Source organism: Ambystoma mexicanum, chromosome 12, assembly GCF_040938575.1.
Source record: "Ambystoma mexicanum isolate Mex_15411 chromosome 12, UKY_AmexF1_1, whole genome shotgun sequence".
In the NCBI taxonomy this organism is placed as follows: domain Eukaryota; kingdom Metazoa; phylum Chordata; class Amphibia; order Caudata; family Ambystomatidae; genus Ambystoma; species Ambystoma mexicanum.
The window spans coordinates 444,455,772-444,473,775 of NC_090936.1; the positions used below are offsets into that span (position 1 = coordinate 444,455,772).

The following is an 18,004-nucleotide window of genomic DNA, read 5'->3' on the forward strand; positions in this document are numbered from 1 at the left end:
ATTGAGGAGCCTTGATCACGTCGAACACAATTACCTCCTGATGCCCGTCTTGGCCTAGTATCGTCACTTCAGTAGTGGTATGGGTCACTGGTCCGGAGGCAATTTCCGTCCCATCCACTGTGGTAATGACATCTTTAACCACCTTTGGACAAAGAGGTAAGTTCATCCTGGAAGCCAATTCGCGGTCCACATAATTTCCAACTGCTCCGCTATCAATGTATGCCTTAATTGCATGCAAACGATCCGGTTGCTCTGGGTTTACGAGGACCATTGGCATTATGAAGTGCAAGGTCAAAGAACTGTTTTTTACGCTCGGCAAGCGGACCTCTACACTTGTCGGGCGAGGTCATTTCCCGGCTCAGGCTTTTCAGAACTCTTATCAGAAGCTCCCACTGTCTACTTAGGTGGTTTCACCGGGCAATCTCGAAGAAAATGTCCTGAATTTCCACAATAGAGACATAGTTGCATTTGTCGTCTCCTGTCGCGTTCTTTCTGGGTTAGGGGACCTTTTACAACCCCAATTTGCATAGGTTCGACGGCTTCAACTCCTTTGGTGTGACTTTGAGGCTTAGGGAACACTCGTGTTTCAAACTTGGATCGATCCGCCTTTCTGTTTTGTAGTCTGTGATCCAATTGGACCACCAACTCAATGTACTCTGAACAATCCTGAGGAGGATTCACTACCTGGGCAAGGACGTCTTTGAGTTCGCCACGCAAACCCCTGTGAAAAAGCGTGATTTTTTTGTCCTCAGGCTATCTGGTTTCCACAATTAGCCTATTGAATGATGCAATGTAGGCCAAAAGATCTTGATTGCCCTGTCGTAGGGAAAGGAGTTCGTTGTCCAGGGCCTGCCCCTGGGAATTCCTTGCAAAAAGTCTTTCCATATTTGCCTGGAAGGTCGGGAAATCACGAAGGATCGGGTCATCCTGTGTAACCAGAGGGATCGACCAATCAGAGGCACTGCCGCTAAGATACGAAAGCACAAAGGCTACCTTAGTCTGGTCAGTCGGAAAGGCTGCAGGTCTACAAAGAAAGTGCAATCGGCATTGATTTATAAACACCGCAAACCTTTTAGGGTCACCAGAGAAGCGTTCAGGCGGTGCCAATGGCACATTTCCGGGTAGGTTGATTTGAACAGGATTGGCTGAAGCCGCTGGGATATAGCTCCCTCCTGAATTAGGTAGCGGGGTTTGCCCCGCTTGTGTCTGTAATAACTGTCTGGCGAGATCATCAGTTCGTTCTTTTGATATTATCAATTCCCTCCTAAGGGCATTCGTTTCCTGGCGGGCAGCATGAACTTCAGCTCTTAATTCCCCTAATAACTGGGCCAGTTGGTCTGTGTCGGAAGTTTCCATAGCGCCTGTGTAGGAGGTTATTGGTGGGCTTCGCGTTCTGTAACGCTCACCTGATTCCCACGGAGGTGCTGATCCCGGCTGGGCTGCTATCGTTTCTTCAATTGAGAAGCGTAGAGCTAGGACGACTCTCAGGACTGGGCTTCCTCTTATCGAATGTCTGACTTGCAGGGTAAGTTTTCTGCAGGTGGAAGAAAAAGGGTTAATCACCGTTTGATGGGATTCCTTCTCCCACCAATCGCCTGTTTCTCCCACAGCCTAGCTTTCTACTTGTCTCGGCGAGCTCTCACCTCAGGTGCATGGATTCCAGTTACGTCACTGGATGAGTTCAGTGTTTGAGGCTCAAGTCTTTTGCGGCCATAGTTGTGGCACTGGTGCTGGGATGCCGAAGAGCGATGCCGCCGTTACTGCACGAGCGGATGCCTGTAAGTATACTGTAGTCTTTAGGCTTTAAAAGATGGGCACCTCAATAATGTCCTTTTTCCTTTGTTTCAGGCCTCGGGATGCTGTGGGCGTAGTTTTCCGTTGCCGCTGCACGTGCCGATGCACGTAAGTATAATGTTTGTTGGCCGCTTTTAATGGCACCTGTAATAATGTCCTTTTTCTAGTTTTCAGGTGCCGGATGCTGCGGGCTTTATATCCGTTGCCACTGCACGTGCCTATGCACGTAAGTATAATGATCGTTGGCCGCTTTTAATGGCACCTCTAATAATGTCCTTTTTCTAGTTTTCAGGTGCCGGGATGCTGCGGTTGATGCGGCCGCTTCTGCACGTGCAAAAACTGGTAAGTTAAGATTAATGCGACTCCCTTCACCCGAACCCCTTTTTAATTATGTCCTTTGCCTTTCAGGTGCAGAGAAGCTGCCGAAGAGAAGGCTGCGATTAGCTCCGTTGCAATCACGGATGGATCAGGTAAGCGGGCGCGGCTGCGAGCGAGTTGCACTTTTCTAACCTTATGTTTATTCTTTGCAGGTTTTGCCGGTGACTGGATTCCGGGATCTGGTAAGGATTGTTCTGTGTCTTTCTACATCCACAGGTTGCTGCGCGGAAGCTGAAGAAGACTCTGGACCTGGAATGCAGGAGCCGACTCGGTGAGCATCCTGCTGCTGCTGCAGAGTAACGCGAAGCACGTGTTTTCCATCGGGCGTGTTTTAAATAGCAGAGAAGTGCTTTCAGTGTGTGTTCTTCCACTGGTTCCACCCAGGTAAGAAAAGAGTTCCTGAATGGAGGGAATAGTTCCTCCCAGCCCTGATGGCTAGGGACTTCAACCAGACTGGATTGTTCTGGGTAAATATGCAGCATGGTCTGCCTAGGGTAAGTCCACCCAAGCATTATTACACTGTTTATCAATATGAGCCCGGCGCCTAAGGCGCCGGGACTGAAACCCTTCATGAGCCTGGCGCCAAAGGGCCCCTGTAGGGGTCTGCTGGGTCCGGAGTAGTGGAAGACGGGTCTGCTTCCGAGGGCGCTGGGCCAGTCCTGGCCCCTCGGGAGTAGCGCCCATGACAATTTGGGGATGGTGGTAAACGTCTATACCGAGGTACTCGAATGTAGCCCTACTCCAGCGTATCTGTAACGTAGGCAATTTGTTTTCTGCCACCGTACTTAATCCGGCTAGGGGTAACAGGCACAATTTATTGCAACTGATTGTGATGCCTGAGAGCTATGCAAATCTATCTAGGATCTCCAATATGTATTGGCGGTTAGTTTCCGGGTGTTGTATGTAGAGCAGCATGTCTTCCCCATACATAGATAGCAAATGACGGGTACCTTGTATCATTATACTATGTACTTCCTCCTAAAATACGCTGCTACCGGTGCCAGGGCGTGAATAGAAAGCATAGAGGACAGGGGGCAGCTCTGTCTGGTGCCTTTCTCTAGTTCCCACTGGATTGCAGCTATGACCATTTGATAGAGTCAAAGGCTTTGATTGCATCTAAGGATGCCACAGCATAACGTTCTGTGCATTGGTTGGTGCTATGTACTATGTGGTGCAGCCTGCGTCGGTTCCATGTAGTATTTCTCCCAAGTACATTCCCTGTTTGGTCTGGGTGGGTAAGAACAGCAATCACCTTCTTCAATCTATTGGCCAGTAGTGCGGTCAGTATCTTACTGTCTTAATTTTAAAGGGACAGTGGCCTATATGAGCCACATTCTGTGGCGGGTTTATTTGGTTTTAGGAGAGGTATTATTATGGATTCCCGAAGTGATTCGGGCAGGGAGCCCACCACATATGCCTCATTAAGCATATTTAGAAGCGGAGTTGCAAGCTCCTTCGCAAATTCTTCATAAAATTCGCCTGGGAGCAATTCGCCACCCAGAGTTTTAACCGATGATAACCCTCTTATCGTGGACACCAGTTCCTCTTTAGTAATTGTGGCCCCCAATTGTTCCGCCGCTGTGGCATCTAATCGTCGAAGGTCTATCTTGAGTCAGGGCATCCCATTGTTCAAATTGTGAAACACTGGGTGTATCTGTAATAAAACTCCCAATAGTATTTCAGGAAGGTGCTATTTATGTTCTTTTGTATGGTGCACAGTATACCTTCATCGTTAGTGATGGAACTTATCATGACCTTTCTGGTGTCACTTTTGTAAAGCCAGGCCAGCAATCTGCCAAGCTTATCCCCTTCTGCGTGCTGCCTCTATATGTATTTGCTGTAGTTTAGTTTGCCTAATCTGTCCCAGTGTTTAATACATTCTTGTCTCAGTTTGGTCGAAACAGAATTACCAGCATAGATTATTCTTGTGTTTATGTTGTGCAAAGCCGAGTAGTGTGAGTAATGCATTGAGGCGGGGTGGAGCCCTCTACATATGTTTATCAGTTTGAAAGAGTTGAGCGGGTGTTCAGTGTTTTGGCTGATGGGGTCAGATGTGTATGTTTGTTATCCGACCTATCCAGTAGGGGGTGAAAGGTACAGTTGAAGTCTCTGCCCCAAATTATCATGCAGTTTCTTTATGGGCCTATCCATGTATACAATTTTCTAAAGAAGGTTGAGGCGTCGTGGTTTATGACATACATGTTAACGATGCATACTTTTTTTTTCGAGGAACCTGTGTATTATGATCATCCTCCCCTAATTATTTGTTATCGTCTTTAGTATTCAAAGAGGTACTGTTGGTGCAATCCAACCTATCACTCCTGGGCTTATGTGGTGTATGCTGATCCCATTGTGTTACCACTCCATTTCTTTGTAAGCGTATTTTGTTTATCTTTGGTGAGATGTGTTTCTTGGAGTAGTGCAATGTCCACTCTGTGTCTGCGTAGATATGTCATAACCCTATTTTTCTTGATGTAGCTGTTCAAGCCCCGAACATTGCAGGTTATCCGTCTAAGGCCTCCCATTTGGAATAATGGTGTGGGTGTACCTCTTATGTCTTGTCGACCTGGGGCATTTGCTAGGGCTCAGATACATCGAGTATATTACATGGACAACTTGTATATTGCACGTCCAGATCTTGGGTGCAAACTGAGGCTGTGTGAACAAACCCACATAACTTGCCCCTCTCCCCAACCCGATCCCAACTCCCAGCAAACGCCCAGCTATACTTAGAATGCTCAGGCACTCCTGCTTTACATCCCAGCTCTGCTCCAACAAAGTCTGCAGCAACTGGTGTGCAGCCGGTGGTTACTCTGTGTCCGGTATCCTAAAGGTGTAGCTACCATGGGGTGGGGGCCATACCATGTCCACAATCTCCCTCGGGCAAAGGGGTCTCTGAACTCCAACTCCTGCTTGTTGTAACACTGTTGCCTCGAAGGTGAAGTCTTAGGTTTCTTTATATCTATACTGGTACATGCTTTTGTTCAGTAAATCCACGCACTCCATGGTATAAAGTGTGTGACAGTATGTGATGGGCACCAATTCCCATGGGAGCTCTGAAAAGGGGCTTAGGCATTCATATGCCTGCCCATTGGTGGAAACATAATTCCAGCTCTGGTACCAATTTCTCACCGTCCCTCCAGTCGTGCGTACTCTCCGGGGTGTAAAAAAAGACTGCGATTCTTGAATATTACTTTCAACTGTGCTGGGTATATCAGCATGTACTTAAGATTAGCCTTTTGAAGCTGTTCTTTAACTGAACCAGACTGCATTCTGTGTTTCTGCACCTGTAACGTGTAGTCTGGGCATGCTGTCAGTGTTGCTGACGCTCTCGTTATGCTGCACCTTGTTCGGAAGAATGACAACATTTTTTTCCTGTCTTTGTAGTTCATTATTTTGGCAACCATTGGTCAGGGGGGAGCTTCTGGTGGAGGTCTTCTGGTTAGTGCCCTGTGCGCACGTTCCACCGTGAAGCCTTGGGACAGGTTGCCTGCTCCGATTTCCTGCAACAGCATGTTCTCAATGTAGGACGTCATGTAGGCACCTTCCTCACCTTCAGGTAGGCCTATTATCCTGACATTATTTCTCCCAGCCCTACCCTATGTGTCCTCAGCTCTGCTTTCCAAGTTTGCGACCTTTTGTAGGGTTTTGACTTTGCTCAGCGTGGTTTTCATGTTTGTTGTGTTTACTGTGACTTGCTTCTTCAGCATCCCTGTACTGTTTGCCAATTCTCTGTCGTCTTGTCGTAAGAACCCACGTTGATAATGACAGAGTCCATCTTAGATTCCAGAGAGGATTTTAGGGCAGCAGTGGCCTGTAATATTTTCTGTTCCCCCTCCATCTGATCTATCAGCGTGATTTGTAACTGTGGATCAGTTCTTGCTTTTTGTGCAGCAAGTATTGTTTTGGTGTAAGCTTCAATAGTGGTCTATTTGGCTTTGTTCTTGGCTATTTTGGACGGCATGTGGGAGGTGGATCCACCCAGCGGGCCTGTGTGCCCACAAAGTGCCCTTACACCAGTGCAGAGGTCACCCTGGGTCGTGCACTGCGCAAGGCTATGGCAGCACCGTCCTGGTGGGCCTCTATGGAAGAGGTTGCTGCGCCAGTGCTCTATTTACTGCCAATTGTACCTTTCTGTGGCAGGTTTGTCTGTTAGTGCGGACTGCAGGCACAGGTCTAAGCTGTTCCCCAGTTCGCAGAGTAATGATGCAGTGTAGGTGTCCGGGGGCAGCGACACATGCGTATGTATTCATGGTATGTTTTGCTCACCCACATGCCACCTGCGTAGTGCAAAGTTCCGGTTCTAAATAGGCTAGGCACTTCACATAGCAACATCAAGCTTGCTCCTTTCTGCCTTTGAGTCCCGGAGCTCTCTGCTTGCTGAAACCCCTGTTAGGGTGTGGGGCTCTGCGCTTTGTGGTCGACAGGGTGTGCGTGTTGCTACGGGAGTACTGCATTGCCCTCGTAAGTTGCCTCTTTTGTCCGCGGTTTAGGCATTAGGGTGCTTTTGCCACTATCTTATGTGCCAGGCTTCCGAGTCCTTGAAGTTTATGTACCGTAACATGAATCAGGTGACGACTCTTGCCCTGGGTTGGCCTGCAGAAGTGGCAAATACCCTGCACCGTTAGCAGAGTAAACTCGCTCTCCAGCAAACGCTTGCCAGTTGCCCAGCTATTGATTCAGCTGCTCTAGCGCCCCCTGACAATGCAAGATGTCTAACGTGATATCAGCTCCTGCAGTGGTCATGAATAGCCTGCGCAGTCCTCACCTGGGTAGACACCATGCTGCTCCGTCCTGTACACTGCCGCCGCAGGGAAGGACTTGCACTCACCTGCCTGACAAACATCTCCTGTGCTTTTCGCTATGCCGTCGCCTCTGTGAACAACTTATCCTGCAAGTCTCAGGCACCACCCTGGCTCCGCGAAAAGGAAGCGCAGCGCGAGCTGGATCTTCCCACTGTTCGTGTCCGCTGTAATGTGCACGCCGCCATCTTGAGGACACCTGTAGTCAAGTCGAAGTAGCCGATTGCAGGGCTCAGCACCGCAGCCGTAGGTCGCTGTCCTTTACCCGCTGTTCTGTAGATGTTGGTGAGTCGTTACCTATGGCTATGAACCATTAATTTGCACATTTAGCCTTCGCTTTCAGTACATAGCAGGTCGGATCGAGCAGGAGCACGTAGAAGTGTGATTTCACTGCATGGCAGTCTGCAACACCCCCATGTAATAAGATGACTTTATGGATAGTCCCTAGGAAACTCCTCAGTGCTCAATTCCTGCCGACTTCTGTTCTGACCTTTGTCTGACCCTTACAATGGACTGAGACAAGGTAAACCTGATTCTATTTGCTTGTTACAATTTCAAGCGCAAGAGCTGACAGCCCAACTGAATGCTCAAGTGCTGCCAAGTTCATCTACATAAAATGGGTTGACTGCTTTTAAAACAGGTTTTAGTTCTTTACTGAAGCATTCATTTTTAGTGCGAGTGTGCTTCGGTGTCGGAAGCAAACAGTTTGTGTTCAATTTTGGTTATTGTTTTGGGAGACTTCATGCTCATCTTCAGAAGCTGCATGCAGTCTTTCTTTAATTTTGCATCAGTGGCATCAATACTACAGCTGACAGACTGACTGAACGTGTTTGCGCTGGCAAAAGTTATCTGCTTAATACTGGTAAACTGCTTTCAAAATAGGTTTTATTTATTTACTAGCGCAGTCATTTTTAGGGTGTCTGCTCCTGTCTGCAGGAGCAAACAATCTGTCAGTCCAATTTTGTATTGTTATTTTAGGTGACCTTGTGCTCAACTGAGCTGCTCATGCCAGAGCATGGTTAGATCCCCCATGCAGATGTGGCGTCAAAGGCAAGCCCGCATGTGCCCAGACCATACCAAGGGCCTGGAATTATGCTTCAAAGGCATCTCAACAATACAAATTCAATCCCTCTGTTACAATATTAAGAAAAATGTCTCACTCTTGTGTAGACCAAAAGATGTCTATTGCTGATATCGTACAACTTTTCTCTTCATTCCATTTAATGGGGGCCAGTAGGTGACCTCAGAGAGGAGGAAAATCCTTACCATCTTCTAGTCATGAGAAAAATGTACAATTACCATTTTATTACTTTTTTTTACCATCCCCCGATTTTAACCAAAATGCATGCTTGGCTGCAAAAATCTTACTCTTGTTTGGGACTATCCTATGGGTCTTCTTTTCATCGCTGAGTCTTAGCTAAATTACTCTACTAGCCCTATGATCCTTGATTTGGTACATTGTCATTGCAATATTATAACCGCAAACTGCAATTCTAACATGTGATTCTAAAGGTGTTTAGAAGCCATCATTCTCCATGAGAAAATCATCGTCAAGCAAAAATATTTACACACCTAAACATAATGGAGATTTTATTGTTTGCACACTGCTTTCATAATACACCTTCCCAATGTAAAGAAAGGCAGATCCCACCATCATACACTATATAACAAAAGGCCAGATGTATGTTTGTCGAAAGCCGTCATGGCCGCTTTGTCTGTTATCAGCACTAGAGTGCTCTGTTGCCTTATGCATACAACAATAAGACTTCAAGTTCATCATCTAGGCAAACAAAATGTGTATTTCACGATGATAACATACAATTAGCTGCAGAAAAGGGCCAAGACAGGGATCCAACTTTAACAGCATACTTCAAGTTGCATACACTGAGAAAATATATACATTTAAAAAAAATATGTGAACAGAAATTGATTTGATTAAGCACTATTTCGCTAATGAAATTTTTCATTGTAATATTTCTTGGTATGTAATATATCAATAATATTCTTCATGTACTTTTTAAACTTTATTTTACTCCCAGTTTACTTTGTTTTATGATCTCATGTCTACTTCGAATCATGCTGCATGTGAATTGTATTACTCTCACGTCCCTCAACATTATATATTTGAGTCCAAACCTGTAAGTGGAATCGAAGACAATGAGGAGCAGGTACAACAAAACAATTGGACGTATGTACTTTGTTGAACTTTCAACGGATTCTGTGAGATTTTGTTTGAGGTTACTACTCCTCCATGTAAAAGGAGCAAGAGCCTTTACAATTCTTTTTTTCTATTAACATACATTAAATTAAAATACACCACATAATATATTTGCACCCAGAAAATGTATTCCTTTACGCACATTAACCCATGTACCCCGCCTTTTCTACTAGTTTTCTAATAATTGTATGGGTACCAAGCACACGCAAATATCTCTTCTCAGCTTGCATGCCCACAGTCAACTTCTCAGTTGTCTCACCCGCTAGTCCCTGGGGATCTCATCCAGGTGGCCAGGACACGGCCATCGCAATTGGGTCAAGTTCCTGGGGGTGGACCAGTGCGGGAGGATCACCTGGATGAGGGGTCTTCAGGGAGTGGAAGTGTGACACCGAACGGTGGGAAGCTGTATCCCCTTCCCTTTCACCATCCTACCAGGTTGGATACCTAGATCACCCCAACCCCCTTTCCCGACACAAACACTTTCTCACAGACAGTTTATTGTGAGTGACAACGGACTAATACCAGAGCTGTATCCCTGACATGTCCTAAAACAAGGGTCGGCAGAGTCAGGCAATTACTGATAATTACACACACCTGCCTTCCATCACACTTCCCCACACGGATAAAAGGTGGAGCACGAAAGCACACTCTGAGCAAGGCAAAACAAACGAGGAACAGCGATTACGAGATGGCAGTTTAAACCGAGGAGAAAGACGGCGAGACCAGAGAGGGCTGCAAGGAGGGAACTACCCTTGATCCTTTCGAGGAAGAGCCGCGACTTTCAAGCAGCCTCGAAGAAAAGAAACATAATAATGGGAATTGCAGCTAAAGAATGGTGCAGTGTGTGTCGAAGGTACACAGGGCCCTCCTGCATTGATAGCCAAGCCGGGTGGTGGGGGGGGGGGGGGCGATTGCTGCCGTGGTACTGTCCTTAGCTCAGACAAAAAAGCAACCCCAATGAATTCAGCAGACCCGGTGAGTCGGAGAGACTTATAGCAGACCTGACTGTGTTACGCACAAGGTTGCAAGCGGTAACATTTTATGAGGAAAGATAACTCGTATGTGATTGAACTTTATTAACCCGAAATAGGTACCAGATACAGAGTTTGGTATCCAACTGAGCGTGTGAGAATAATTGAACTGTGAAATCAAAGTGGTCCTGCAGTGGGTCCAGCTAAATGCTGTGCACATTCAAACGTCTTTGATAGCCTATGAACTGAAATTGGTGTGAGCCCGGCTAGGGGAGACTAATTGTACAAAAGGAGATCTGAGCCCAGAAGAGGGGCATTCGGCGTGAACCGTGAGTCACCTGAGAAGATATTGCTGTGGCAAATGTGAACCTGACTGAGGGAACCCTGCATACTAAAATTGGTCTCAGCCTGGCTGTGGGAGGCTAATTGTATAAAAAATTATCTGAGCCCGGCTGACGGGGATCCAGGGTGAAGAGTGAATCGCCCAACTTAAATATTTGGAAATGAACTTTTTTTCGTTGGTTTTGGTACATCAGGACCTCGGAATCAAGAGACTTTGAACTTAAGATACTTGGGCACAGAAGGTCCTGATGTTGGTAAAAGGAACTGTGTCCTTGTGCCGAAAAAGCCCAAAAGTGTGCTATGCTCGAGTGAACTACCTTGTCCCGTGCTTACAACGTGGGGGAGGAAGCCATCGGCCTCAACATCTTAACATTTTGTGAACAATTCTTTCTTTTTCATGAATATGACCCCACACTATTTGTAACTTAGCGGTAATGATTGGCAATAGGTTTTTAGTGTGGACCCTTTTTATTTGACCAGACTCCACTAGGACTGTATTATTATTAATTGATGGTGGTAGCTTGCTCCCAACTTAGATCTAGGTTTAGACAAGTGTTTTTCACATCCTTGATGAAGTTCAATAAACACCCTTGAACTGTGGTCACTTGTATCTCTCTTACTTTGATACCATGCCTTCCTTACACTGGTCTCACACTATATTTTGAACCCTCATGCTACCAACAGTAACCACAGATATAGCTTTGCACAACACACTACTACCCTACACATGACTTCTGCTTAAATCACTAGTATTTTTGTAATTGCTCTGTCTTTGTGAATGCAATGTATGCAAATATTTCAGACTGCAGTCTACCACAAACCCCGGAGCAGCAATGCACTACTAGATAGTCACTCAGTAATATGACACTGCACCCAAGGCAGTTTAGCGGTTTCCAAATACCAAACATAACCTAACCCATCATATAATGCGTGCCTTTTCAGCCCTGGGCCCAAATATGTCCAAATATAATTTATCTTGATAAACCTCCACTGCTATGGATCCAGCTCCCGGCACAACTTCGGAGCTGCCAACGTCTGCATTTTGCTATCTTCTGGCAGCACCAGGTTTGGAAGACCTGCAGTTAGTTACTTTTCTTCCTCTGCCCTCCTGGCCATTTTTGGCCAGCAACATCCTGCTGGCATAATGTACATGGAAAGAGGCCATTCGGCAGCCATTCAGAGCTGCTGAAGGGTTAGTGGGGTCGGACATCTAGTGGGAATTGCAAAAATTAAGTGCTCTAATGAATGCACTTTTTACTTTTAGTTTGGCACTGCCCCTGTAATCCCTGTACCAGGGGTCACGAGGGAGTTACCAGGGCTAGTAGCTCATACCCTGACGAGCTTGAAAAGACATTGATTATTGGGCAATTCTTGGATTAGGAAACAAACCACAAGAGATGATTCCTCCAATAAGCGGGAAACAAGTCTCCAAAATCCCCTGCCCAGAAGAGACAGAAAAAAGCTGCTTTCTTTTGCGGGAGGTCAGCAAAACAAAAAGTGAGGAATATGGAGCTTGGTTTTGGATTTTGTGGTCAAACAACATCCTAGTTGTTCATGGGATTTATAGTTGTTACCAGGGGTACACGTTTTTCTTTTTTTCTTTAACGGTGCAGTTATTGTGGCTGTAAAATAAAGAGATTGCAGAACGTTCAGTTCTCTGTGTATCCACTTAAAAAATCATTCTTCATTGGCAATATATTTCGCATGAACAGGTTGAAAACGTCTGGGACTACCCCAAGACAAAAAGACACTGGAAAAACTGAACAAGAGTAAATGGTAGTGGATGCATGGAGAGAGTAAAAATGAGAACATGTTTAGTTTGTTACTGGAGGAATAGAAATAGAAGTGACAGACTGTGAATTCCCAAAAGTGTCGCAGTGGATTCATTTCTTTTTGAACATGTGGGAAGAAAAAGTTCAATGTGTGTGCTTATCAGTTTGCTTTTCTATGCTCTCGGGTTTGGGTGAGGCCAACAAGCTACTAACGTCTCTGAACTGGTAACTGAATGACTTACTATATAACAAAAACTGTTGCTCTGACACCCTTGTATTCTGTTAGTAGATATCAGGGCTGAACCTGTGCTCTTGCTTGCTCCTTTTAGCGCCAGTGCGTGGAGTATGCCCTGAAAGCACGACCCCTGCGAAGGTACATCCCCAAGAACCCATATCAGTACAAAGTGTGGTATGTCGTGAACTCTACCTACTTCGAATACCTGATGTTTGTTCTGATCCTGTTGAACACCATCTGCCTGGCTATGCAGGTAAGAGACAAAGGTAGCAAGTGCATATTTGTTTCTTTTCTGGGGATTCAGACCTACCCACAAATATTGTCATTTTTCTTTTTAAATTCAGTCTTGCCAGTCATTTGTTTATCTCCTGTACCCCAGTCTTGATCTAGGCATGAAAAATGCAAATAATCACACCAGTATGGGGATACAACATCTTGGTTTTATGTCTGTCCACACAACAAGCCAATCTCTGAAGAAGTTACCATTATGAGAGGTCAGTGAAGGTGCTGGCTACAATGAATGAAAATGCCATGTTCTGTGTCCTACAGTCTGGCTGACAACGACATAAAACAACTGGATTGCATCGAAAGACATTAGCTCAACTAGGAACCATGAGCCCTGGGGATCATACCTATGCACAACCATAACATGTGGGTAAAGCTTTCTAGTTTTTCTGATCAACACCCATCAAAATTGAAAATTAAATGTTTTCAAGTGGCTCAGATGGGCCCCTGTACCAGGGTTTAGCATTCTGGAGCGAATAGAACACAAACATAGTAGGTGGAAGAGTCCCACTAGATTAGATAGTGTAACTTGATGGACGACCCCAGCAGTGGTTTGGGGTACAGGTCTTCAGAAATAATTAATATATAGCAAGGAATACAAGCTGTGACAATCAGTATTTGAGGAGGGTAGACATTATGCATAAATGTATATTTCTAACAGTACAGGAAGTATACTGGAACTTAAGGTCAGTGTGTCTGTATCATTCGATGAAAGCCACCCGTCAGCAATTCTCCTATGTAGTCCTAGAATAAACTCTACCTTTTATAGATCTGGTGGAGGTAATGGAATCTTATTCTCAACTGTAGAGGCTCCAAGGTTCATAGCAGCAGATACAGCAAAATATTTTCCAGGGTGCCACAGGAACAAACTGCTAAGCAGACAAGGTAGAGCCACACAGGAAAACCACTTGACCGCTTTAGAAGGGATTCATCGGCAGATGAGCATTTTCCTATTCCGGGATGCCCTTAAGTGTCCAGATCCATTCATCCTGCTCAGTGGAGTAGTAGCTTGTTATTAGATTTGTTATAACACAAGCATGGACATTTTAGGACCGTAAACACTTGCTCTTCCTTTTCATTGCAGTATCAGAAAATCCAAGTGGGACTGCTATTGAATTGCTACATGAACGACAATAATCTGTGCAAGAGTAACCAACCCTCTCACTTGTTTGTTTATTTTTAGTATTCATAAAGTGCAGCATTCCCTTCCAATATTTTCTCTTGTCGCTTGTGATCCAGATGGCAAGGATAGAGTTCAGAAGAATTAGATTTGCTTGGAGAGCCAGATTTGTAGAGATTGAAGGAAGGAAAAGTATTTGGAAGGCTTTACACAAAGTCAATAAAGCACATCCGTCCTTCTGGAATGTGTTGAAGGCGAGAGTGTGCTAAGTGCATCTGTTTAAGGATTGAAGTCTTTTGGAATGAGTGTATTGATTGAAATGTATTGCGAGGAAGTGGGGATAAGACTGTTAGATGGTGCAATAAGTGATGCAAAGGGACTCGAAGGTAGGTTTGGAAACAGTATGAGTTCCCAGCTTACCTGTCCTGCAGAGGTTGAAGATGAGCGCCCCACTAACACCTTCAGAACTGTCCAACCTGAGTATTAAGAACTACACTGCAGGATTGCCACACCTTGTGGGAAAGTGGAATGGGACAAAACAATAAACTTCCAGATCTTCTGATCAGGACCCTCTGATTCTATGGACTCTGCTCTTCCTCTGTTGCTGCCCCTTATTTCAGTGGTTCCGAATCGTCTGAATCTACAACAAACACAATAACCCTTTTAGTTACACTATTTCATCATCTGACTATCTATCTAAATTCTCCCCTCAAATCCTTCAAGTAGTACCTGGTGGCCTCCTCATAAGACTTGAAGGTGGAGTGGAAACCTTACTTTTCCCAGTTAAGAGTGGCCCAAGGTTCTCCATAAGTGCTGCTTTGCATGTACTGAAGTTTTCTTTCATAGTGTTGCCTGAAGTTCAAATGTATTGACATTTATTTGTCTCTTCCACTTATTCGGAGATGTTACTTCCTTTTTCAGCTTTCTCATTGAAATACTGCACACTACCGCATGAATCCTATCTAAAGAGTTCACCGTGCTACCAGCACTTCTGAGAAAGTTCTCTTGTTAAATAATCACTGCGTTGGCTGCGCTTCTGAAAGTTATCTTCTTAAATAATTACAGCGCTGCCTGTGCTCCAAAGTAGATTTGCTCCTGCCCTTCACCACGCTCAAATAAAGACGCAAGCGAACACCGATGCCTCCCAGTTGCCAAGGGAATGACGAGCTACTGAGTCTCCGAATATGACACACGTGCGTGCACGCAGAAAGGTCCCTTCCTCTAATCTTGCCTTGCATGCACGTTGATGAACTCCTAAGGAGTTTTTCCAGTCCCTGCCTGTGCCACAGGGAAATCCTCACCAAGTGTTTCCTTCAAACACCTAACTTCTGCTTAGCGTTTATAAACAGTTGCTCAGATAAGTTCTTAAATTAATTTCACAACAGAAAAATGATAACGTGCTAACGGTTCTTTAAAAAAATCTCTTTCTGAGTAAAATATATGCATTCTAGCCAAAACATAGTTGGCTCTCAAGTATTCACTTAGCTCTAGATGCAGTGTCTCAAACTGGCATCTCCTGGGCCATTGCAGTTCATATTCTACTTAAATTGCACATGTTCCTTCAGGAGCTATGGTTGCTGCAACCTCTCGACAATATCCTGGATGAAAGGCAGATTAGAATCTTCCAAAATGTTCTACACTACCTCCTACTGCCCTTCCTCCAATCAATTCTTAGGAGAATGTCCACCATCTTGGTCTGGGAAGGTTCCAGTTTCCTGAATGCATCATAGTTAAGGAAATGACCTTAAACACCAAACTCTTTCTCGACCTTACACCTATTTCACCTAAACTTTCCTATGAGAAAAACATCCTTCCACTCTATGACCTTAGCCTGTCTCTTACTGTATTTTCCCCGTTGGGTACTGGCAGCTCCCACCTGTAAAGTGCTGTTCTGGGGCAAGGTACTTCAGAATGAAGTTTGTGAGAAAAGAAATTCCCCAACCTGGGGGCATGAACATCCTCAGCAACTTCCCAATATCTCTCCTCTGGGCCATAGTTTTTCCATGCTATCAAATATTGCAATCTTCCCGAAAGCACTCTACAACCCAGAATGCTCATATTCCTTTTCTGAAAACTCTGTGACCACCGGCTCCGGACATCCCTGTAAACGAGTTCCCTTGCAACAAGGTTTCAAAAGATTTACATGAAACGTAGCATAAATCTTTAGACTATCCGGTCATTTCAACCTAACTCTCGCAGGATATTTTACCTATTCCACCTCAAACGGACCAATGAACCGTGGAACGTATTACCACTCCTATAAAGCTATTTTCCTTGTCCATAACCAAACTGTATCCCCCACTCTATAATATGGTGCCGATCGGTCAATTCTGTCAGCAAATTCTGTATATCTCAACTTGCTTAACTTCAGTGACTCTACTGCCCTTTGTAAGTTCTGACCCATTACTGTGAGCCTACTCTCCACACCTGGAACCCATACTTCTTCCAAATTGGTTTCTTGTAGAAAACAGGGTTGAAATCCTTGATTAATAAAAAGCAGAAACTGGGAATCTTTGGAGTTGTTATTGTAACTAAATTGAGCCAATCATATAAATCCACCCAACTCTCTCCAGATCTCAAATATCAGTGTAAGTATTTCTTCAATCCTTGATAAATTATTTCTGTCAGTCCATTTGCCTCAGGGTGATAACTCGTGGTTAAACTTATTTCCATACACAAAATCTTATAGAAAGCCTGCCAAAATGTGGAAACAAAATGGGTTCCTCACTCAGAAGTCACTTGATTTGGCAACCTGCTCAGTCGAACAATGTTTTGTAAAAATGCTTGAGCTATAGTAGAAGCAGTTACCGTTCCTTCAATTTTGAATAAAATGTCATGTTTTGGTGAGAACAATCACCAGAATCATTGTGCATCCTTTAGCAGGGGGAAAATCCACAAGGAAATCCATAGAGACTGTATGCCAAGGATGAGGTCGAATAGGTAGAGGTACCACTACCACCGCCATTTCCTTCTTTCCGGATTTGGCACATGCACAAATCTCACATGTTTTTAAGTCGTTTAACTTATCCACTCACATTCCTTCCCACCAGAATCTCCTATGTACCAATTCTAGAGTCTTCCGATAATCTGGATGACCTGCAAATGGCGAATCATGACATTGTTTTGAAATCTCTTCTCTCAAACATTTGGTTGGTAAATCTGGAATCCAAGAAAGGAAGACCTTCCTTAATTCGTCTACTAGGATCCTTCCTAGCCCATTGTTCTATTTGCTCACTAGTCATCAGTTGGCGGATATGATCTTCAAGGCCAGTTGTCTTCTCCACTTCCTCCACAATGAAATAACCTTAATTCAACAATGGAACTTGATCCAGAGTATTCACCTTTCCACTTCCTGGAGGACATCTCGATAACATGTCTGCCTTTCCATTTTGAGAACCCGGTTTGAATGTAATCCAGTTGTATTCCATGAAAAATAAGGACTATCTAAGTTGTCTCTGGGTTAATGTCCTGGCAGAACGTAAGAAAGTCACATTTCTGTGGTCTGTTGGAGCCGTCACCTTATGTCCCCCCAGAAAATAGTGTCTCCATACTTTGAAAGCAGATTTGATTGCTAAAAGCTCTCTTTCTGAGATGGTATAATTTCTCTTCTCAAATGTCAATTGTTTAGAAAGAAAGGCAGCTCTGTGACAACACAGCTCCCATAACTACATCAGAGCATCCGCCTCAACAAAAAAGGCCTGTTCAACATCGGGATGTAAAAGAATTGGCCCTGTGGAAAACATATTCTTCAGGAACTGAAAAGCTTCCTCCAATTCAGCATTCCATATGAATTTATCTCCTTTCTTTAGAACTTTAGTAATTGGAGACATTACTTATGAAAAGTCACAAATTAATCTGCAATAACAGTTTGCAAACCCTGTGATGAATCGCAGGATTTCATCACTTCTCCCTTTCCTTGAGAGGCTAGAGAGGTGAGCCTGATACGCGATACCCTCCCTATGGGTAGAACCAAGCAGGACTTCAAAAGGAGAGACTCCCCACATGGGGACAAGGACTTCATTCCGATGAGGAACTCGCGCAAAAAACAATTTAATAAATCATGTTGGGAGAACACAGGAAGAAACAC

General features: G+C 44.6%; 1 protein-coding gene across 8 annotated transcripts in view; it reads left to right on the forward strand.

Annotated features, from left to right (window-relative positions):
* CACNA1C (calcium voltage-gated channel subunit alpha1 C) overlaps window positions 1-18,004 on the forward strand; it is a 2,322,072-nt gene that overhangs the window by 1,346,934 nt on the left and 957,134 nt on the right. For all 8 annotated transcript variants that reach the window (XM_069628642.1, XM_069628646.1, XM_069628641.1 and 5 more), the window contains exon 28: window positions 12,607-12,765. In XM_069628642.1, coding sequence (XP_069484743.1) covers window positions 12,607-12,765 — 159 coding nt within the window. The remainder of the gene's footprint in view (window positions 1-12,606; window positions 12,766-18,004) is intronic.